Source organism: Trypanosoma brucei, chromosome 7, assembly GCF_000002445.2.
Source record: "Trypanosoma brucei brucei TREU927 chromosome 7, complete sequence".
Classification (NCBI taxonomy): Eukaryota; Euglenozoa; class Kinetoplastea; order Trypanosomatida; family Trypanosomatidae; genus Trypanosoma; species Trypanosoma brucei.
This window is the reverse complement of record NC_007280.1, coordinates 1,527,563-1,550,182: the sequence shown is the minus strand read 5'-3', so window position 1 is coordinate 1,550,182 and position 22,620 is coordinate 1,527,563. Positions and strand designations below refer to the sequence as shown.

The 22,620-nt window shown below is 47.5% G+C and overlaps 10 protein-coding genes across 10 annotated transcripts, besides 5 other annotated features; all 10 read right to left on the bottom strand.

The window, feature by feature from the left end:
* Positions 1–22,620: part of a sequence feature (sequence corresponds to BAC RPCI93-10C21) that runs on past both edges of the window.
* On the bottom strand, positions 343–2,049 carry Tb927.7.5740 (hypothetical protein, conserved; the record flags this gene model as incomplete). The annotated part of the gene is made up of 1 exon (XM_841104.1): positions 343–2,049. The coding sequence occupies one exon, from the start codon at positions 2,047–2,049 to the stop codon at positions 343–345; it is 1,707 nt and encodes a 568-aa protein (XP_846197.1).
* Positions 2,437–2,493: a microsatellite.
* Positions 2,674–2,724: a sequence feature (T-rich).
* Positions 2,726–4,933, bottom strand: Tb927.7.5730 (hypothetical protein, conserved; the record flags this gene model as incomplete). Its single annotated transcript, XM_841103.1, has 1 exon — positions 2,726–4,933. The coding sequence occupies one exon, from the start codon at positions 4,931–4,933 to the stop codon at positions 2,726–2,728; it is 2,208 nt and encodes a 735-aa protein (XP_846196.1).
* Positions 5,404–6,453, bottom strand: Tb927.7.5720 (hypothetical protein, conserved; the record flags this gene model as incomplete). The annotated part of the gene is made up of 1 exon (XM_841102.1): positions 5,404–6,453. One exon carries the CDS (start codon positions 6,451–6,453, stop codon positions 5,404–5,406), a length of 1,050 nt encoding a protein of 349 aa, XP_846195.1.
* Positions 7,111–8,007, bottom strand: Tb927.7.5710 (hypothetical protein, conserved; the record flags this gene model as incomplete). The annotated part of the gene is made up of 1 exon (XM_841101.1): positions 7,111–8,007. One exon carries the CDS (start codon positions 8,005–8,007, stop codon positions 7,111–7,113), a length of 897 nt encoding a protein of 298 aa, XP_846194.1.
* Positions 8,679–8,701: a microsatellite.
* Tb927.7.5700 (hypothetical protein, conserved) lies at positions 8,745–9,962 on the bottom strand (the record flags this gene model as incomplete). The annotated part of the gene is made up of 1 exon (XM_841100.1): positions 8,745–9,962. One exon carries the CDS (start codon positions 9,960–9,962, stop codon positions 8,745–8,747), a length of 1,218 nt encoding a protein of 405 aa, XP_846193.1.
* Positions 9,919–9,939: a microsatellite.
* On the bottom strand, positions 10,767–12,593 carry Tb927.7.5690 (hypothetical protein, conserved; the record flags this gene model as incomplete). The annotated part of the gene is made up of 1 exon (XM_841099.1): positions 10,767–12,593. One exon carries the CDS (start codon positions 12,591–12,593, stop codon positions 10,767–10,769), a length of 1,827 nt encoding a protein of 608 aa, XP_846192.1.
* On the bottom strand, positions 14,162–15,004 carry Tb927.7.5680 (deoxyribose-phosphate aldolase, putative; the record flags this gene model as incomplete). Its single annotated transcript, XM_841098.1, has 1 exon — positions 14,162–15,004. The coding sequence occupies one exon, from the start codon at positions 15,002–15,004 to the stop codon at positions 14,162–14,164; it is 843 nt and encodes a 280-aa protein (XP_846191.1).
* Positions 15,583–16,506, bottom strand: Tb927.7.5670 (hypothetical protein, conserved; the record flags this gene model as incomplete). Its single annotated transcript, XM_841097.1, has 1 exon — positions 15,583–16,506. One exon carries the CDS (start codon positions 16,504–16,506, stop codon positions 15,583–15,585), a length of 924 nt encoding a protein of 307 aa, XP_846190.1.
* Positions 18,139–19,866, bottom strand: Tb927.7.5660 (hypothetical protein, conserved; the record flags this gene model as incomplete). Its single annotated transcript, XM_841096.1, has 1 exon — positions 18,139–19,866. The coding sequence occupies one exon, from the start codon at positions 19,864–19,866 to the stop codon at positions 18,139–18,141; it is 1,728 nt and encodes a 575-aa protein (XP_846189.1).
* Tb927.7.5650 (kinesin, putative) lies at positions 20,553–22,469 on the bottom strand (the record flags this gene model as incomplete). The annotated part of the gene is made up of 1 exon (XM_841095.1): positions 20,553–22,469. One exon carries the CDS (start codon positions 22,467–22,469, stop codon positions 20,553–20,555), a length of 1,917 nt encoding a protein of 638 aa, XP_846188.1.

Sequence of the window (22,620 nt, the reverse complement as noted above, 5' to 3'; positions counted from 1 at the left end):
GTAGAGGCTGCGGGACCGAAGGGTAGAGGTAAAGGTAAAGGTCGAGGTCAAGAGAAACGCGAACCATTTGCAGTTGGAGCAAGGCAATCACAGATTACGAACATTCTTTAGGTAGAAAGCCCTATCCCACACCTAAAACAGCGAAACAGTCAAGGGGGACATTACGCTGAGTTATCCCTAGCTTCGAAAATACACAAAACAAACACTGATACAGATACAGATACAGATACAAAAAGGTACTGACTGCACACAACACCACCAACACAGAGTGTCATAGACGTACATAACTTTTCCTTCACAGCCGTGTATGTCCCCTTCCCAACGTTTATTGAGCAAATAATGTCAATTCATGAGATCAGTATCGCGTAAGTGCAACTCATTATCCACTACGGCATACGAATCCCTCCCCCTTTTCTTCTTTGGTGGTGAACGGAAGGGAGCACCCTTTTGTCCTTTACCAACGGAAACGACCTCTCTTGTAAACTTTGATCGACTCCACATACACTTTGAACAAGCTGTTGCCCCTTCAGGCAGTAGGCAGCGGAGGCGAATGGGCATGCGGTAGATGGACAAACAGCTGCGACAAACGAATGGGACGACTGTGTCATCGTGGACGGTCATCTTCAACAGTTTTCCTCTGACCACTGTTCGTGCAATCTCACGAAGGACATCGGGACGCTGGATGGAAAGAAGGTTAAGTGGTGTGCGTTTTTCCCCGGTGCACTGCGGACACCGTTTGTAACGAAGGAAGCGGTCGGCAACTGAGGCAACAAATTCATAGGTGCACCTGCGGCACTTCCAGCAAACCAACTTGTTGCTACGCAGTGCAATGGTTCCAGGATCTTCATGTGGTTGCAACTGGGCCTCGGCGAGAAGCAGGGGACTGTCCTTCAAGAAGCGTTTCAATTCACTATTCTGGTTACCTTTCTTTTTGCTTCGCCGCTCACTAGATGATTTCTCCTTTGACCCCTCGTTACCATCTTTGGGAACTGTTAGTGACAAACCACGGTCTTCGCATGAGGGGCACAGCGGGATACATGTGTTATTGCTTTTCACATTCCCGTTCGACGAGTGTTTCTGTTGTTGTTGCACTAACCGCTGAACGCGCGAGTTTACTGACTCCCTCCACGGCTCCCCGCAATGGGGACACGACCACCACACGATGGTGGCGCAAGGCAGTGGCACATCGGCGACGGACTCAAAAAGTACCTTGTTGTGAATTACACTGTTACGACATGCATCCCACTGTGCTGCAAGCAGGGGAAATGCCTCCGCAAACCGTCTCCCCGGAGGGAACGAAGGAGTACTGGGCGAGACCGCCAGCGGGGTGTCTGAACAGTGTTTTTTCGCCGTGCGGGCCGCGCATCTCGGACAACTGTAAAATGCAGCCACCTGTGGATCTGTACGGTCCACTGGACGAGCCGACCACTGGCATCCACAAGTGGCACAACACCATGTTACAATGTGGGCCCATGTGGGAAGCACCTTAATAACCGGGCTCTTGGTATCACTCTTAGTAGTGCCGTCACTACTGTCCTCATGAGACGATGCTATTTTGGAGGAAGGGAGGTCGACTAGATATGTCAAGTTCACTGCATTTTCATCCTTGTGAAATTCCCGCTGCAAGTTTGGTGGCAGCGCATCAAGTTGGAAGAGGACGTTGGTGGGTCCATGCTGCCTCCGCCAGAGTAAATGTGTGGCTGAAAACAAAGCCCGTGCGGAGGTTAAACGAGTAAAACCTACAGTGCCCTCCAACGAAGAGACAGGCAAATGCCGACCACGAATGGTACAAGCTCCGGGTATTAATAGGCCAAAAGCATTACTTCTAAAGGACCGTAGCATGATCCTTGAGCACGAAGATCGATTACCTCGTCTCGAGTTAGTCACTACGCTATATTGTTGAAGTACACAGACAACCAAAATATGCGCGTCGGTGTCTTTTTTACCTTGTGCCTGTTCTCCTTCGCCTCCGCACACGACGCAATCAAAATTAATATGACAGGGAAGAAAGAGAGAAGGAATGCAACGAGTCTGCAGCTTCACATACATATACACATACTTGTGTTTATTTACTTATGAATGGGAGCAAATATCTGGGCCACCCCCTAACCAGCAATAGCCCGGGGACGCTAACGTGTCAACGCTTGAAAAGCAGCAGCTACAGATACAAGAAAGGTTCACGTGCGCACAAACGTCGAAACATACACGCATACGTGAATGCTAAATGCATTTAAAGTTGAAAACAGCGACGCATCATCATGCTTCTCCGCAACCAACGTACAAAAACATAAATGTGGACACAGAAAAGGAATCGGTCAAATAGAGTTAAAAAAGAGAAAATATTTTTAAAAACGAGGAGTACGCACAAGAATGGGATGGGGGTACGGGCAAAATACGACGGTATATAAAGGAATGCGTCTATAAATAAGATGTTGGTAGATGCATATATATATTATTATATTTGCATTTATGTATATAAATGTAGGTATATATTTCTTTACTTTGGCCTCCAGACGCACAGGTCGACATATACGTTGCATTCATATAGTAATGACAATAAAGATAATAATTGCATATATATGTATAATCGTACACCGGCTTAAGCAAACATATAAAGTCCTTCATGTTTTCTAGTGTGTGTGTGTGTGTGTGGCATAAGCGCAAAACAGCCGGAACAACACAGAAACAAAATAAAATAAAACTGAAAAATAAAAAAAGAAAACATTCAACTCCTTTTCCGTTTTTGTCTAGATTGCGGGGAAGGTGGTAATGCCGTGCAACCCGGTGGACGTTGCACTGTCGTTGCAGTCAACCGCCGCTGCTGAAGCACGCTTCGAAATAAATCTTCAGTTGTAACAAAAATGCACAGGGGCTCCTTTCGGCACTTCGCCACCCCTTCCCAGGCCACCCCGGTGCCGCACATGTTAGCTTCCGGTAGGATGGCAACAGATGCCAACGCGGCTCTTCGCGTGACGGTACCACCAGAAGCAACAATGACACGGCGAAGATTATTATCAGCGTCACTCTGCGGCTTCGCAGCGGGATGGAGATAAAAGACAAGCCCCTCGAAGAGCGCCTGACGCTTCTCTGGCGGTGTGTCCATCAGCGCTTTCAGGGAAAAATCGTTAAGAACCTCAATACTGTCAGCGCTGGGCTCTTCACTGTAAGTGAAGTCACTGGGATTAAACTTTTCGAGCACTGCCGCTAGGTTTGGTGGCCGCTTCATGGGGTCTTTTGGGATGCACGAGAGGATACCCTCAAACCATTCAACGTTCACAAGGTGATGCACGTATGGCAACACTGTTAAAAGCTTGATGCTGCGCACGAGTGGGCCTTTAATAACAAGATGCGTTACCTTCTTATAGTTCGAAATGTCAGGATTCATGTAAATATTCATGTGCAACAAGCTTTGCATAACACCCTGTTTGCAGTGGATGCCAGTGGTGACAACAGTTAATGAACACTTGGGTTCCTTCACCTTACTTGACAGCACCTCGACGGAGGGTGTCACTGTCCCGCGCCGACTGTCAGTTTGGTTAGTACTTGTTCTGTGTGCATTTCCGCTCGTCCCCTCCGCTTCCACAGTTGTTTGCTTTGGAAGAGTCGACGGCGCAGTATTACTGACCTCTTCACAGCTTTGTCTGACTGGACGAGGCATCGGGGACTCCTCAACTGTTGCACAACCCAACTTCTCCTTCGGCTCCTGCTGGGTGTAACCAGGTTTAGTGGCCAGAGAAGAGGAAACACCATCAATATTATTATTATTATTGCTGTTGTCATTGTCATATTCATCTTCCACGTAAAAGGGGGAACATCCGTTGTAAATCCTAGGCACCTTCTTAGGTGGTGGAAAATTGGTCAGCACAACTTCAGGTGAAGGGGAGAACTGCACGGAAGCATCGACTGCCGCCACTGCTGTGGACGATGCATCCGATGAGCTGACCAGGCGACTACAATTAGCAATAGAATTGCCACCCAATACACGTATGGTGCATTGATAGTGGGTCCCAAGCTGCAACTCCACGCACTGAGCAGCGTTTGTCCTCGTTAAAGGGAAGCTGTAGCGGTGCGAAGGAAACAATCTTACTGTACGGCAGTATGTACCGTTGCTGGATGACAAATCCGTGACGTCAAAGGATGTCCACTTGTAGAACGGTTTCTGTCCCGAAGGAGCCGCCGCAGCAGATCCTTGAGGGGCACATTGCAATTTGAAATGAAACCGCACGACACAGTGCTCGCGAGAAATTGTGTGCTTGTATAGTAAGGTCTGTTGATTTCTTCCATTTGTCCGCAGGGCCTTCATCGGCTGAGGAATGTCATCCCGACCCATTCTGCACGCACAGGTAAGTCTCTCCGGTAGCGCCGATTCGTTGATATCCGTAGGTCGTAGGGGTTCACCATATTTTGATGCCAAACAATAACGCACACAAAATTTTCCACCCGACTGTTGCTTCCCAACTTCCCCTTCTCTCTCCACCCCTTCCTCAGCGGCTACTGGTGCGAGCAGTTCCCATGTCATTTGCATAACCGGTAAGATAACCGGAAAAGCTTGCGAAGAAAAGGAGACGGGTAGCTGAGGTTCGGGAACAATTGAAGTAACGAGGGACGAAGCTGAGACCGGGGCCATAGCCGGAGCGGGAGTGGGGGGAATATTATTTGTGCGCTGTACTGTATGATCCGAGTAATCCCCTAACGTGTGTTGCGAGTGTAAGCGGTTGGCTGCACCGCCGTTAGTTGCCCCCCGAAGGTGCTGCCCCGCGTCTCCATCTGAATCCGTTTCTGTCACTACTGTACAAGTTTCAAGATTGTCCTCCCCATCACTAAAGATCACAGTTTCTAAATCATCATCTACGCTGTCCATGTTACCGCTCAACAGAACCCTGTCATGAACGGGTATTTGGCTCAGTGAGGACTGCGTTGCTCCCTCCATCATCCGTTTGCTTCTTCGAATTATTGATTCCCTTGGCTTCTATTTCACACTATCTATAGCTATTGCTATCGCTGCTTTATTTATTTGAGTAATGCCGCAGATCAGCGCAGAAACGAAATACAGTGGTAACAGAAAGAGGAATCTGCACGCACAACATAGAAAAAAAAGACATTGCAAACAACCAAGATCTTTTGCAATGAGAGCTACCATTAAATGTTGGGAACCAGAATAACATTCAATTAAAGTAAGCCAGACGGAGAGATCGCTACACCAGGGGGAAATACTCCGGCCCCTCCCCGTGCTCAGGATGCAAAGAGAGCAGAAAAGGTGCACCTCACCGCAAACGGTTCATTCAGTTCATTACACGCCTGTATCGCCGCCTATTCACATGTGTTCTATCATTTTGTTGCTTTTGTACCGCAGCACGAAAGTCATATCATCAATTCCGTTAAATTTCTGCTTGTCCCCTCTTGTCACTCTCTGTCCGCAGTAACCGTGTACTGATTCACACCATCCACATCATAAATAGTTACGAAAACCGTTGACCCATCGGCAGATATTGCTGCACCGGTAGGCAATGAATGCGGAGTGTGATGCATCACAGCAGGTCTAAAGTCCACAATGCTTTGTTTCTTATCGCTGGGAAGTGCCCACACCGTCACATAGCCATCTTCCGCTGCAGACAAAATCATGTTACATGCTGCGTTGAAGGACAAATTGTGTATCCACCTTGAATGAGCACATACGTCAATGCATGTGCTGCCAGTATGGGAGTCTAATACCAGCAAACGACCGGCGCCACTCGCTGCAACTACGAAGTCACCGCCACTAACAATTTGGACCGCCGTCACACACTCCAAAGTGGAGATGGAAACGAGCGGCTGCTGGTCTCGACTCCAGAGGAGCAGCTGACCGGCTGCGTCACCACTTACCGCAAGGAGTTCGGAGTCCGGAAACCTACTTATTTGCGCTGCCGTGACCGCCCGCTCCTTGTGCCCCTTCACTGCGGAAGCTACACGAAAGATTGAAGACGATGTTGCCGCATCTTGATCTGCCTCGTCCTTCATTGGTGCAGCCCCCCCACAATATTCGGCAAACATCACCACACCTTTACTTGTGCCCATGATGACGTGTGCCCCTCCCCCAGCGGAAGCGGCAAGACCACCGCACGAACCTTCCCCATGCACACCACCATGTGATACAAGGCTAATGGGTTTATTGGCCGTCCACAATTGTGTTGTTTTGTGCATGGTGATGAGGATAAGTACTTGCGGTTCCATACCGTCCTCGGCACCAGGTGCATGAATGGCACTACATTGGAGAATCATTTCATTTTCCATTGATCCAATGGGGAGCAGATGTGCCTGATTTGTTTCGGTGTTCACAATGACACAGTCCCTGCGAGATGTGTAAACCAGCAAGGAGTGCTCCTCAACAAACGAAAGATTGTTATAAAGCAGTGAGGCCGGTGCACGAACGGTGGGATGCCGGTGTGTTGTGACAGAGCGTAGGGCGCGGACCATGATTGGTCTACTTGCTTCGATGTTGTTATCGCTTCTACTGTTCACAGTTTGGATAACACACGTCAAACTATACCCCCACCCCCACTCTCTCCGCTTTTCCTGCGAGCTTTGACGATAAAGAAGGAAATTTAATGCCACGCTGCAGCTGACGCATCGAGACGTCGTGATGCAAAAGGCAATAAACACAGTAAGAAGAAAATAATAACAATAATAAGGGAGTTATTAAGGGAAACACAACAACCGAGGCGGTCCTTCAGCTGAAAAAAAAAGAAGCACCTCCACAGCGCGTATACAGAAGAAAACGCAGCAGATACTACACCGACAAACTGTGAAGCACACTCGTCGAGGATACGTGCGTACACCATTAAACAGTCGAAAAGAGTAATTGTGGATGTCTCACCTCCCCCCCCCTACACACTCGCCCAAAGAAAAGTAAATTCCCGCCACAACAAAAAAACCCGCTGCGTCCTGAGGCCACTTCCAGCGAGAGGACAACAACAATTAATTGTACACACATCCGACCAGCTTGCGGATTCCCACGAATTGTACACTAATTCCTCTCCCTTACAACGCATATATATATATATATATGCACGAATGTAAACCAACCGACAGCCCGTATTCAATTATCTGTTTGCATCCCCTAGTCCTCTCTGCTTACAACAATAACAGCGACAAAATAACAATAGCGGCTCCAATGCACTGCAGCGCCACCACGGTTGTGTACACAACTCTCAGCGATGACAAAAGGCCAACGGGTACATTTCTGCACCCCGGCGATGTCTCCGGGATGTTGCCATCCAAAACCGATACGGGAGGAGATGTTAATGATGAGGTTAATGCGTCATCATATCGCTTCATTAAAGCCGAGACGAACTTTACGCAGCGCCCGCCTCGGTCCACAACAACACCGCGAACAGTAATCGAAGGAATGCACCGCCGCACAGAAGTATTGCGGCTAAAGAATGCCTGAAGAGAGAAGGGTGTGGTTGAGTCCACCTCCTCGTATCGCGCATGTATTGGTACCAACAGCCTTCCCCTTGCATCATCAGCCGATGCAAAAATATCAATAGCTGCAGCGCTTCCGTTGGAATATCTTCGAGAAGCGGACGGCAGGCGCTCAAACGTGATGTTCACTCGATTCACTTCATACCCCACATGAAACACTGGCGCCTCGATGTCAAAGAAGTAATCAGAGGAAATCCTGAGTGGTTGGTAAGCCCAGGTGATGTCTTCTTTACTACCCTGCAGTTTGATGCTGTACAACTGCTCAAGCTCTGCCGCATCAAAAAAGAAGGTCCGCGGGAGGTCAAGCGAAATGTCTACGGAATTGAAAATAAGCGGGAACTCGACCTCCAACTGCATGTGATACCCGCCGCCCAGAAATCCCCAGTGATGTGTGTCATGAAGGGAGGGATTTTCACATGATGAATTCACTGTTTCTCTTTCATCTGATACAGTTGTACCGGTGACAACACAAAATGCGAGCAACAGCGCCACAACAAATAACCGGGACCCTGCAGAGCCGCAGTACGCAGCAGTTGAGGTAAACATAAGTGCTTGGAACAATGCGGAACAAAAAAGGAGCTAAAACTGCGTGGTCCCAATTCTTTACTTCATATCTTAAAACAGAATGAGAGAACCAATATGCGAGCGAATCATTGAGACCACGTGTGAAAAAGAAACACAGCAACACAAGATTACAGGATCACGAGGCGAAACTACAACAGCAAATTCATCATTTCTATCGCTTGCTGCTTTCATATGGAGGCAGATGTAGTCAACAGCAGCAAAAAAAGGGGGGAAGTCATTAAGCATAGGCAGTGGATAAACACACGAATTGCACCAATTCGACGCAGTCTATGTACTGCCAGTGGCGGAGGAACATCAGTACCGAAAAATATTACCAAACCCATACACAACACAACAACAAAAGTGTGTGGCACCACCGCCGCCATTATAAAAAGAAATGCTGTAACCCCCCTTTCAAGGGAAAATCCGAAGAGAAAGACACACAAATGGAAAACGAATAATCACAATAACAGAAATAATAGTAATTTAAAACAGAAAAGATTTGTGGACCCTCAGAGTCAACAACACGTTGGTGCAAAACACTACGGGGGAATTCAAGAGTGACTTATGACAACGGGAAGGAGACATACCATCTTTTGCACGCACCCAGTCACCATTCCATTTCCCTCAGTACCACTATCTTATTCTCCATTTTTCATTTCATTTCATTTCGTTTTCTTTTGCATCGTTTCTTTAGTTTTCCCTCTGTGATGGTGAAATCATCGACGCCCCTCCCTGCGCCCCCTTTCTCCCGTCTTCTGCGGCTTGGAGGTGAGCCCTTTCACATCGTCTTTACCATGACTGTGGCTTCGGCTGCGCCCCCGCTCAACCTCCGACTTGCTGCCTATTCTCCCCGCCCGCTTGTAATCCAGAAACATGGCAGAAATTCGCTCGAACAAAAATGAAGCGGTTGCTACGCCTATAATTTCACCCCAGTACTCTCCACGATGGCCGGCAATGGCCCGACCCACTCCCGCACCCGTAACTTTCGTTACAGCAACTGTGAAACGCATGAGAATATCATGTCCAAACAGCTTCAACCGCCGCTTAAACGACAGCGCGGGACCCCTTAGTAACCACGGTGGTAGCAATACGCGTACCATGTCAACAACACTATCAGCTACCATGTCCAAAACCGCACGTTTCATTGAGTCTTCCGCTGCCGCGGCAGCGGAAATATCTTGCATGAAAACATCAACATCACTCTTCAAAGCGTGTGGGCCAAAGAGAGAGGAAAGGAATCGTGGAAGCCTCAAGTATCTGAGCGTCTCCCCCACGTAGTGATCGTGGAGACCCGGATATACGTTCCATAGGTACACCACACTATTCATGTAGGGTTTATTCTTCTTAGCCAGTCCACAGGCAATTACTGTTTGCACTGCCAGTCGTGCTAGTTTGTCACCAAATAAAACCAAATTATCTTTGATAGCTTCCACTACTGTAGTTACCACCTTTTCCATTGGTATATCATCTCTCTCAACCGTCAATTGCTCGAGCTGCTGGTGCACTTGAGTCATTGTGGGAAGGAAAAACCCAACGGAAAGCGATAGCGTTGTGGTGTTCTCTGCAAATCGCTTGGCAGCGATGGCTCGTGGTGTGAATCCATGGTGCGGGAAAGAACGGCCTTTTTTTTGTTGCAGTAAATAGAACTGGTTAGCTGTTGCAAGGAGTGTTGATGACATTTTCCCCCTTTTTTCTTTTCCCTTTCTGTCACCGTGCAAGTAAAGCAGTAGTTCCGAAGACAACAACGAGCCACAGTGAGGTGAACTGAGAATAGTATACGTGCCAAGGTAGTTTTCGTGAGAAGATGGAGGACCCCAAAAAGAAAAATAGAAGGGAAAAGAGAGTTTAAAGAAACAACCAATGGGATGAGGTTGCATAAAGGTTCGAAACACAAACAAACAAACAAACAAAAAGAAAACTAACGAAATGCACATTAGTGCCGTGCAATATTTATGAGTGTGTGTATGCGCGCATGTGTGTACAGACACAAAGCACAGGACTGCAAATTTGCAATACGAGCAGCAGGGAAGTAAACCTTAAATTTTGATTCCCAAATTTCCCCTTCCCTCATAAAGTTGCATCAGCCTGCGAAACACGCCTATTGTCACATATATGGCAGGACAGGAACTCATCTCAAGTATACCGACGCAACAAAAATGTGTGACGCCTTGCTGGTAAAATGTGTTTCCCACCCTGAAATACCCGCTGTTCCTATAGCCGCCTGCATTCCTTGCAGCACTACCGACGCTTGTTGTTGTTGTTGTCATTGGGGGTTTTGTAAACAATAAAAAAAACGCTCCACAATGTTAACTTTCCCGCCTGCTTCCACGGAAGAATCTCGTCGCCAAGATCGGTAGACACAAACCAGCGGCTTTAATGTCACCATTTTGACACCCATAACCTGTTGAGTGCCACTTCAATTAACTATCACTGGGATTCCCCCCCCCCCCCCCACCTTCCTCCTCTCACAACACCGGTCAGCCACATTGAACCAATTCACTGCCCAAAGGCAAAAGACAAAAAATCTACGAGGGTGAACCAGTAAGCAAACCATTAAAATTTCTTCATCTTTTGTGGAAATAGTGAAGGAGGTTCTCATCCAACTGATGTGCCCCAAACGAAGAGGAGGAGTTACACACGTAGCGAAAGAGCCGCCAGAAGAGGCAGTCGGACGCGCAGAAACACTTTTCGTCCAACTCATTTGCTTGCAAGAAGGAAAAAGAAAAAATAATATCACCTCAGGAGGAAAACTGTATAACGCCTGGGGTTACTACTGCATTGAAGCTGTTCCCCTCCGTACCAATTGTCTGCTGCATATTGCACTCCGTTGCTGACATCTTTGTTTCAGCAGTGGTTCGCAGAGAATCATCAGTTGGGTACCGTGAGTATTGTTTTGAGGGATCAGTTGGTGATTCGAAATGTGCTGTCGTTAGCCGGTATCCGCTCCCTCCAAGTTCCCCAGTGGCATCGACTTCACCTTGGTCATGAGGTCGTTGCACTTTTCTATTTGTCCCACACGGCAGCGAGGCCGAATCAGCTACTTGGTTTTCAAGACCGAGGCGTCGAAGAATGCGCTGAATGCGAAGGAGTTCCTTACGGTGATTGCACAATACTTGAACATCGGTGGTTCTCTGCTCCAGTCGCTGGCGAAGCAGTGCGTTTTCTTCCGAAAGATTCATCACTTTGTTATGCAGCTCTTCATTATCAGCGGTTAGCTTCTCGACGGTGCGTTCCACCATAGCAAAGGGGCTATTTGTGTTGTTAAGAGCCTCCCGGGCCATTTCTAACGACGTCTGGAGTCGCGCGAGTTGTTTGTCTTTAAACTCAATGTCATGTTGTAGCGCAGTAAGGCGGTTTTCCAAATTCAAGCAACGCTTCGTCACAGTTAATGTGTGAGCCAACTTACGCGAGCGTGGAAGTGCCAACCAACTTTCATAGCTACTCAATGCGTTTGTTGATGTAGGCGCAGCCTTGTCTCCTACAACGCCCCCACCAGCGGATGGTGCAGACATACTGGAGAAGGTTAGTTGACCGTCCGCTTGTTGAGCGAGATTCGATATGAACAGCTCAGATTCAAGTTCCAAGTCTGACAGGGTTTTCAGTTTTTCTTCCGCTGCTCTCAGGCATGCCTCCAGTTCCATGATACGTTGGGTGTTCTTCAGCTTCAGTTCATAGTACTCTCCCTTCAGTATATCAAGTTTCTGCTCAGAACACTCTGCCGCGGTTTTGTAGCGTTCAACATCCATCTCTGCCTCACGTACCCGCAGTGTAAGTCTAGTTGCATCCTCCGTCTTCACAGATGCATTCAGTTTCGCTGTGAGAAACTGCTCTTGATCAATATAAGCATTTTTAAGTCGAGTTTCCACATCCCGTAGTTTCCCCTCTAATTCAGTTACTAAGCTACCTCTTTGCTCTGCTTCCTGCAGTTGTCTTCGGAATGACTGCCTCTCCACATCCAATACTGTTTCAGTTTCTTTAATCCGCTGCTGAAGCTCTTTGTTCTCATCAGTGAGCCGTGCGACTTCAGTTGCCAACTCGCTTGCCCGTCTGACCGCAGTATCCCTAGAAGCCCTCATGGAACCAAGTTGTTGAAAAATACCACATTTCACCGTATCCAGTAAATCCCTCTTGCTTTCTTCAAGTGCCTCAATTGCCCTATACTCATCTTCCGTCACGGGGTTGATAAGTTCCATACGTATTTGTGATTTCAAGCGATCCACTTGAAGTTGCGTTGCTGAGAACTGCTGCTGCAGCCGAAGTGTTAAAGCCGATACCTCAACCTCCCGGGCCCGTAGCCGTGTGTTTTCCTCCTTTAAGACGGTAATTTCATCCTTCTGTTGCTCAATGCGCCTCAGAAGCTCGCGCGATGAACTTGGCAGCGTACCGAGCACCGCAGCGAGTTGCGGATCCCCTCGCAGGAGTGTAGTGCAGCTTTCTTCTGTACCACTTCCCGTGTCCTCCGCAGTTGACGAAGTTGTTGTAACGGAAGAAGGTACAGTTGTACGGCGTAGTCGTTCTCTCAGTGGCTCGGTTGTGCTTTGCGCAATATCCGCCGTTGTCGGCATCACGCCAACCTTGCCTACTTTGCTATTATTTTTTTACTTATTTTCTTTTGTTTCTCTTACACGCCCCCGTGCCTTGTCTTGAACGGAGTAAGAACAACTGCAACCTGCCGGAGGGCAAAGAGACAAAAAATATCTTGACAGCTTCTTAACGGAATGCGTTGCCCTCTCTCTGCTGCACTGTTTTAAAAGAAAATGAAAAAAGTGAAGAGACTGTGACGGCTGGTAGTCAAAAATGGATGATTTGCATGGTATCTCCAAGGCACGCGGAGAGCACCCCCAAAGAGGATGATTTATTGCAACAAAAAGACGATCGCCGAAGTACTATACGTAACGCATGAGAGCAAATAAATAAAAATTTAATACACTCGTCGCAGACATTCAAAAAATATTTATACTCTTTCGAAACAAATAGGGGATTGATTGCAAGTTAGGGGGAAATGATGTATTAACATTTTGTGTCACGAGAGTGCTGGGGCAACTCCAACTAAATGTGAAGTCCCAAAACTGTTCGTTACGGCGGATGATGTTTTTATATGTTTAACTAAGGGTGGTGGTGGTGGTAAATACCAATTATCAGAACACACGTATTGGTTGTGCATCATTCAACACATTCAGGCGTTTTGTTAGGAAAAAAGTATGTTTAAGTTCATCATTCACAGAATACCCATGAATATTGGGTAGAGTAACTAGTCTAAGTGGTCCTGGGTGGCGAAATATTCAGACTGAAGAAATACTTCAAATTTGAAGTTTTAAACCGCGGCGGTAGGCCATCCGTCACCTCCGGTCACCGGAGATGCCCTTCTTTTTCTCTTTTGTCCACAGCCATGACACATATTCATAATTCTTCTTAAACAAAATGTATCTTTCCTATAACCATAGCTGCATTGCGCCAAGCACAGTTCCGTGACGTCCAACGGCGTATCCGTATAGAGATAAGCGTTTTTTTTCTTAACTTTTCTACGAGGCTGCACAAAAGGCGAAAGTGATTCATACAAGTGAAATGACCGTCTTTACAAGGAAAAAAAAATTCAACAGCCACATAACCAAAAAGCAGGTACGCAGAATACATTATTTATTTCAAAGAAATATGGAAATTCAGAAACGTAAATTTACCAGTGCCTGATTGTTCCCAACATTTGCCATTCCTTCAGTTAGAACGTTTTCCCCCCACTTAAATAAATAACAAAAATAATAGGTGACATAAAAGGTTAGAACCGAGTAACCGCTGCACACAGTCCTGATGGTTATCACATAAAAACGAAACAAAAAAAATAGATCAAACAGAGCACCAGAACCTCCGTGAATGGTTACACAGAATGATCAAAACAGAATTAAAAAAATAGGAAACAACACTCCCAAACACCACCATTACTGTTCCACCAGAACACGGCGTGTAGGTGATAACAATGGCCTGACACCACCAAAGTGAAAAAAAAAAGAAGGAAACATAAATATTAACTTGAAACCACTCCCGGACGCCCACTCACCCCAATTCGCGCACCTGTAACCACTATTGTATTCAAAATCAAATATGTCACAGCCTTCACATACTCAGCAACAAACATCCGTTAGTATTTACTGCGGGAGCGGTCGGTATGTGTTATGATGGCAATACCGCTGCTTGTGCCAATGCGTGATACACCAACCTTCACATATTGCAGAGCCGTTTCGCGATCACGCACACCACCACTTACCTTTACTTTCGCTTCGTTTCCAACAGTCGCCAACATCATATCAACAGCTTCGGGCGTGGCACCACCAATGTTGAATCCTGTGGAGGTTTTCACAAATGATGCACCAGCAGCGACTGACAGGATACAGCAGTCAATGATTTCCTCGGGTGTGAGAAGACATGTTTCAAAAATAACTTTTGTGGTCACATTATGGCCACACGCATCCACCACCGCTTTTATGTCGCTGTACACGAGGCAGTAGTTTCGCTCCTTCACGGCACCAACATTAATGACCATATCGATATCGGCGGCACCATCTCGTACTGCCGCAACCGCTTCCGCCACTTTTGCCTCAGTGCTACCAGCCCCAAGTGGAAAACCACAACATGCGGCAACGCGTACACCACTGCCCTTCAGCGCCTTCACACAACAGCGTACCCGGCTGCCATTTACGCAGACGGCGTGAAATCTGTGATCGCGCGCCTCCTTACACAACTTCATTATAAGCGCTTGGGTTGCCTCAGGTTTTAGTAACGTGTGATCAATGAAAGTTGCGAGATTCACATCGTCACCTGGAGGGGATTTACGCCACGAACCGTCACTTACGCTGAGATGTGGAAACTTTGATTCAATTTGTGGAAGGTTGAGCCGCCGAGAAACGAAATGAACTCTTTCGAGAAGAGCATCGTTCAGCTTTCCTGTGAAACCCTGCCGCTCTCTCATGTGAAGGTCGGTCATAATCGATAGTTGATAAGTAATGTGTATTATAACCCGCGGTTTCAGGACACAAACACTTATTACAGGTTACAGGGAAAATAACAGAGAAAAACAGATAAAATATGACTTCAAACTTTCAGCACTCCAATAAGAGGACCGTCACCCCCAATAGCAAAACGAAAGGGGAAGAAAGAACGGGAAGAGACCAAAGCATTAAAGAAAAAATGGCACAGTAACCAATGGAATAGAATAGCGAACAGATTTGTGGGGTGACACGGTAGGTATGCGAGTACGCCCCACACGCGCAAACAGAAAACAGACTAACAACACAGTGTCTTTTTTTTTGGTTTTGACAGCTAAACTCTTCTAAAATGCCAGTAGAAATACTCACCGCACGGCACTATTTAGTTTCAGCATGCTGCTACGTGATGCGTCGCCGTATTGTATTTCATGTTTGATCATCATCATATTTCAGCCCACAAATTCCCCGCCCCGCTTCTCCTTTTTTTTTTTATTGTGTGTGTGATACCAAACATATAACCGTGTCTTGCACATATACTCGTATCATGCGTATAGGCGTAGATGTCACTTCCACAAAATCACTGCAATCGATTTTTTTTCTTGTTTTTGGTTGCAGCCTTCTCTGTCCTTTTCTCAGTAGTTTGAGTTGGTGCTGGCCCACGTGACACAAGTTGATGCGCCATTTCAATGGCCTCCTCTACCGTTTGTGGCTCCTTCCCTTGAAGCTTCGCGCCTCCAACAACAGATCCGCCATTACGTTCATTTAAGGAGCGACGTCGTCCCCACGCTATAATGCTAAAGCGATCGCCAATGGGTGTATTGACACGGGGAACACCATGTGTAAACGTGTTGTTCACCTCACTTGTGAATGCGAAACAGTCACCATTACGCTGTGGAAACTCAAACTGGTAGCCGGAAGCCTCGTGAACGAAAAGCAGGCTCCGTGTAGCCCCAAGTGTTATCCCAACAGTAAAATCCTCCCGCTGCGGCTCCTCTCCGTTGTTACTGGTTTTAACTGTGCCGTACGCATGACTATCATGATGCTGCGGTTTCCACTGCTGGCCATCACGATAGTAATTCAGCCGCGTGGCGTATACATCCACATCAAAGTACTCCGCCAGCATCTCCACAACTGCGTTGAAAGTCTCACTGATGTCTGTTGGATTCTCGAAAATTTGGTGTCGGCTCCACTCAATCAAACCACCGTCCTTTGACATCTCTGCCCCAGTTGCGGCAATGAGTTCTCCCTTTAGTCTATTGTAAAGCGCCATATCGTCTTCATCACAGGCAAAGCGGCGAATATACAAGGCATTCCCACGCAGAACCGCCTCGAAATCGTCGCACAGCCGCCCATCGGCTCTCGCTGCTTCAGAGCGCATTACAGAAGCGGCGCACTGAAGGCCTTCATTTTGGAAGACACGACGCGTAGAGAGTCGCTCCAGCAACAGGGTAGAATGCCACAATTGTTGTTTGTCACTCACGGAAGCAACGTTAGTAGCCATGCCGCTAGATGTAATGAATACCTAATATATATATATATATGAAACTATATATGATTATATGCCTGTAGTATCTATAGCTTCCTTATCCGCGGCGTGATGCTTAAACAGCTACACCCGCGTCGGTGATATATACCTGGTGACGAGCGGCGTAAGAAGAAGGAGGAGAAGGGACGAGTACAAGCAAGGACAATGTGTATGGTCCTTCCAGAAGTAAACTGACCAACACAAACAAACGGCATGACACACCCACAGATATATTGATGACGAGGAAGTACGAAACCGCAGGAGTCGATAGATTCTCATTAACTGGATGAATATTTCTACTCCGCTACAACATTCTTTCTTTTCCCCCATCAATAGGTGCGACCGTTGCCATTGCCTCCACCCGAAACCATTGGCCCCACTTTCTACATGTGTTTTCCTTCGCTGCTGTTCCACTGCCATAAAAATCGAGGTGCCACAGAGTCACCCCGGGGTGATGCAGAGAATAACGATAGTGGAAAACATGGGATGGGAAGTAACCACTTACCTCCCTTAACCGCTTCCACTGCTACTACCGGTAGCCTTCTCGTTTAGGCAGAACCGAGGGAACAAACATAAAATTTACAAAGAAAAAAGAAAAATGGCTGCCACCACGAAGGGACGGGGTGTCTTTAATGTCTTAACCCTGCTTTTTCGGCTTGTGGCGGTAAATTATGTACATAACACCGAGGCACACCAGCCCAGGGATAGCCATGAGTGTCACAGCGAAAAGCCAAAACACAGAAATCAACATAGTGTAATGAAACAAGAGCATCTATAGGAAACATTGGAAACGTGAGGCAACGTTTCATCCCAAACAAGGACACACACATACACATACGGACAAAAACAACAATAACAACAACTGAGGATCGCCCTCCCCTACTAACGCGGCCGCATCTAATTTCTCACTGGGATGGTGAGTGAGATCCCAGTGAGCGAAAATGTTACGGCGTCCATTCACAACGCACTTGACACAGAGCGAGAGTAAGTAGACAAGAGGAACGGAAAAATGAGATGTATAACTACTCGACCCACATTGTGTGTATAACTGAAGAATAAAACAACGACATGTGAGAGATGTAACGTGAGGGCACTAACGGAGGGGGGGGGGGACACTTCGCACAACACAATAAAGCTGCGGGAGTGGGAAGGAATGGGCTCGTGCCGAGAAAGACAAAACGAAAAAGTACATAGCGGCGGAAAGTTTTCCTCACGAGAAAAGAAACAGAATACTAAACAAAAAAAAAATAACGTCAAGTGCACAAGTCAGTGCATAACGTGCCACTCTAAATCGCAGCGCCTTCCGCCCTTTCGCACCGCATTAACTTTTTACCGTTTCTAATTGTGTCATTCCCCCTCCTTGTCCCCTTACCAAAACGAGTATAGCCCGGGGCGTGCCCCTTCCGTTGCTGTACGCTTCCTGGAACGTCCGGCGCAAACGCTAAGGAACGAGGGAAGATACAAATCTAAAAAAAAGGAGTAAAGGGGCCTCTAATGGTTATTATTCCCCGCCCACATCCTCTCGCTGCAACTACGCACCCACGTTAGAATTGAGCTACAACCCTTGTTGTAGCTTTCCATTTGTTTTCCAGTAAGTGGTCCGCGTGTTTACTCTCCTCTAGCCGTTGCGGGGCTCGACAACCCGCTGCCGTAGCCTTCGTCTAGTTCAATACCGATCTGTTCATGACGGGGCTTTGTCAGACCCGCTGGTTTTGAAGTGTCAGTTTCTTCCTTTATAAACTTTGGCATTGGGTCAAGCAAGTGTGCAGTGAAAGGTCCAGTTCGCCCCCCCATTAGCTTTGCTTGGTTACCATTGCGGTCATGCGACCAAACGGCTAAGTAGTCCTCCGTACGACGTTCAATGGCTGCGAACAGTTCATGCACAGAATGTAGCGAGGGTGTGGAGCCTTCCTTCGTGAGAACAAGCTTCGGCGCAACACAACCAATAGAAGTGTATGTTTTCTGCAGGTGAAGAACTGATTCAGCTAGCACTGCTCGTGTCTTCTCTGACCGCTTTTCGATTGCCTCAGTTTCTTCTTGCAGGTCCTTCAGATGACTTTGCAACCTTTTCACCTCCTCGCGCTCCTGACGCTGCTTTTCAGTACCGTCAACAAGAGTATTGAGTTTCTTCATTAGCTCATTTCTCTCCTCCTCAAGTTCCCGCGCGGCGCTTTGTTTGCTTTGTATGACATTATACAACTGGAACCGCTCCCCATTTTCATCGCAGACGTAACTCTCGACCTCAGCAAGATCGCAAGTGCCGACAATTTTCCCTAGACGGTTGAGGTAGACTTCAAACTCTTTTAGCTGACTCTCGAGACCATCACCGTCTTCATCCATATCATCCTGGGCAGCAGCACCGGTCTCGTTGTGCTTGTTTACAAGATCGTGCTCCGCGGCGGTGCGCTCCTTGACAACTTCAGCTAATTCATCTGTCAGCTTGTCAATGCCCTCCCTTACATTCTGCGCCTGGATTTTATTACGGTCCTCTACGGCAACAAGCTCGTAAAAGGCTTTTTCATACGCTTCGGCGTCTGCCTCTGCCGCCTTTCGTAATTCTGCCAGCTGATGCTCGCACTCACTGCGTTCCTCAACAAGCAGGTTGCACACTTCAATAAGAAAGGAGGTTTCTTTCATAATCTCCACCATCTCCCCTTCACGATCCTGTCTCAGAGCATCTACTTGGTTCTGCATGGTGATTTGCAAGTCAATTTCCAATCGCATCGCCTTCCCCTCTTCAATCAGAGTGGAGAGGCGATCTGACTCGGTCTCTACATGCGACTCAAGCCCTCGCAACCGAGCCCGAGAAGCCTCAATTTGCTCTTCTTCTTCTCGTCTGTTGCGGTAAGTTTGGAGAGAACTGGCATTCGCTGCGCTACTCGTACTGCCGTGTCTACAACGCAGTTCGTTGAAGCGAACACGGGCCGCTGACAGTTGAGCCTCCAAATCAACAAGCTCATTGCGCGCGCGTTCCACAGCCTCACGGGCAGATCGATATTTCTGCGAGGAAGCCTTCAGTAACTTGGAGTCATGTTCTGCTGCGACACAAGCGCCACCAGGCGACCGTGAGGACGATTCCTTATCTACCGCATTCTCTGCCATACGCATCTCTTCTATCCTCACCTTTAGTTTATTATTCTCAAATTGGATGAGCTCCAACTCCTGTTCCTGACGGGCACAATCCCGACGAAAACGGTCTTCACACTCCCGCAATTGGAGCTCGGCCTGCACGTAGCGACGCCTTAAGGTGTCCGCAACATTTTCATTGCCTTCCCCATTAATGATACGAGGGCTACGCTGCGTAAAGCTGCCACTCCCATCTCCCTTTGCTTGCATTGGGTTTTCTCTGTGCACTTGCGTTTTTTTTTTGTTTCCTCTACCTTGGAAATAGCTCTCGAAAATAGGGAAGTAAAGGTAGCAAAAAAAAAAAGTTCTTCAGTAGAGCTAAGAGAAAAAAGATACAGGTATTCGCTGGTATACGAGGTGGTAAAGGTGGTCGGACGACACCTCAAGTAAACCCAAATGACGAAGAGGAAACGAGTGAGAGCTGAAGAACACACGACAGGAAAGTGTGCAAAGATAGTTTCGAAAAAAAAAATTCTGTAGAATAAACAGATATAGCGACAGGGAGGTAAGCATGACGGTAGTAATGAAAATCCTGTCAACAATGCAAAACCCCAAACAAGCGCGAAACCAAAAAAAAAAGAACGGGTGCATAAACCTCCTTCGTGTCCACACAAACAACTATTGTCATTAAAGAGCATCATTTTGAGCTTGCGGCTACCCCGCGTCTGCACGGTGAGCACAAACTGGGGAACAAAAAGGAATCGAAACGCACTCTAAAAATTGAGCACTTATATCCCCCGGTTGACGTGGGAGTACGAAGCGATCAATAGGCACGAGCAGACGCTACCCAACACATACAAATAACCACTCAGTGTTTCTTTTTTTTCCTTTTTTCTTGTTTTAAACAAGGAAGAAACTGAGAGAACAGACCGACATGCTGAACACAGTAGGAAATATTATACTTGACACCTCCCGTCGATGAGTTCACGAATCTGCTCCACTTCGTGCCGCAGCATTGCGGCCTCTTGTTGCTGTGCTTCATATAAAGCCATCACTGCGCGAAGACGCCGCCGCAACTCACTGTTACTGTTTTGGTAATATAACGCCTCCTTTGCCAGCAAGTTGAGCTGTTCTTCCCTTCCGGTTACATGCTTTTCAGACTCGTAGTACAAGGATCCGCTATCATTTATATGATTGATATTACTGATGTTCTCGGGTAATTCTACAACTTTGGCTGGCTCATTCCATGCTGTGCTGTGCAAAGCTGGGTTTGTGCCGAACAAGTGCTGCTGTTGCTGAGATTGTGTACTTATAACCGTCTTTTCTCCTTCCCATGAATACTCCTGACCACTGTATTCATTAATTGGAGCAAACCCACACGCGTCCATTAGCGGGGATCGCAGGCGATGGGAGGCCAATGGCTCCTGCCCGGACAATTTCTGCTGAACAGCCTCTGGACTCCCCCGCCGGTGTTTATGTAGTTGTTGCCACAGTGCCGTTCTCTCTCGAAGCCGGGCACTATTTATCTCCATCTCTCTAGCTGCTGCTGCCGCCGCTGCGGTCGCCGGTGGTGTCATAGAAGGGGAGGGTACGAACCCCTCAAGGGACGATATGCGTTGCTTCAGTTGCTCATTCTCCTGAAGCAGCATTTTGGTGTATTTGATCTGTTGGGCGAAGGCCACCTCGTCATTTTTGAGCTCCTCACGACAGCGCTGCAGGTGCTCCTCTAAACCGGCCACACGCTTCCTTAGTCGTATTACCTCCGTGGATCCACCGGCGGCAGCACTATTATCATTCCGTTGACACTCGTGCTCATCCTGCCGTTTTTCGTCGTCCTCCACTTCCACCAAAGACGCTGCTGCGGGACCTTCAAAACGTAAAAACGGTTCGTTCAAAATCCTTGCGGCAAGAGCACTGTACTGCATTGTGCGTACCGTCTCACCCGTGTTGTCGGCATCTGCGGACACACATGCAATGAGAAGCGTTGTGCTATTACCTCCAAGTGAGTCCTGTAGCAGCCGCGTCAGCTTGCTGCTGCGATACGGAACATGCTGAGGAGCCTCAGGATGGCTAAAGCTATTTCGACTAAGGGCACGAATAACATTGCCGAGGGCTAGCAATCCCCCATTGATAGCACAGCTCTCCCTAAACCTCTGACCCACATTGTGTGTTTTTTTGTTACGCTCCGAACCCGCAAGATCAACAAGGTTGAGTTTGGACTGTTGTTCATGGTTAAATATTGTGAAGATGCTATGACTTCGGGATGAGTGCTCGTTCATCTGTGTTGCCCCTGTCGCGCGCATTTTGCTGCTGTAGTCTATAATTTCTTGTATTTCCTCAAAGTTTCGCGCCTTTACGCGCGCAGCACCGACAACAACCACGGATGCACCGCAGTTGTTAGCATTGAGATTGTTTGCCGTGCCATTTCTATTGTTAGCACTGCTGTCCACTTCATGTATATGGAGGTGTTTTGCCGATCCAGCTGGATCGCTCGTAAGTAAATCTCTCAATACCTCACCGTATACCTCCACACACTGAAAACTCAAATTCTTTGTGTGACCGCCCATACGCTCCACAGTGTACCGTAAGATCAACGGCATGAGGCCACTCATTGTGAAAGTTTTGCCGCTTCCGGTTTGCCCGTAGGCGAGCACCGTGGCGTTATAACCAGTGAGGAAGCGGTCTACAAGGGCAGCCACACGATCATAAAAGATATACTCCGTAGAATCATTGGTACCATACACACGATCCACGTCGTACACCCTACGATTAGCCACGCACAAGCGTTGCTCGTCCACTGGCACCACAGAAAGAGGACTGTTGGGGCGTAAGGGTGGACGCAGGCGTGACACCACCTGTACTTTTTCAGCCATTGCGCAGATATATCACGCGTATTATATATACAAATATATTGTTTACTCACCAGTGCCCAAGATTGAAGCAGAAACCCCCCAAAATGAAATTGTACAGGCTGCTTCAGGAACAAGACCACGTCGGTGGGGAGGATTCCGAGTAACAAATGCA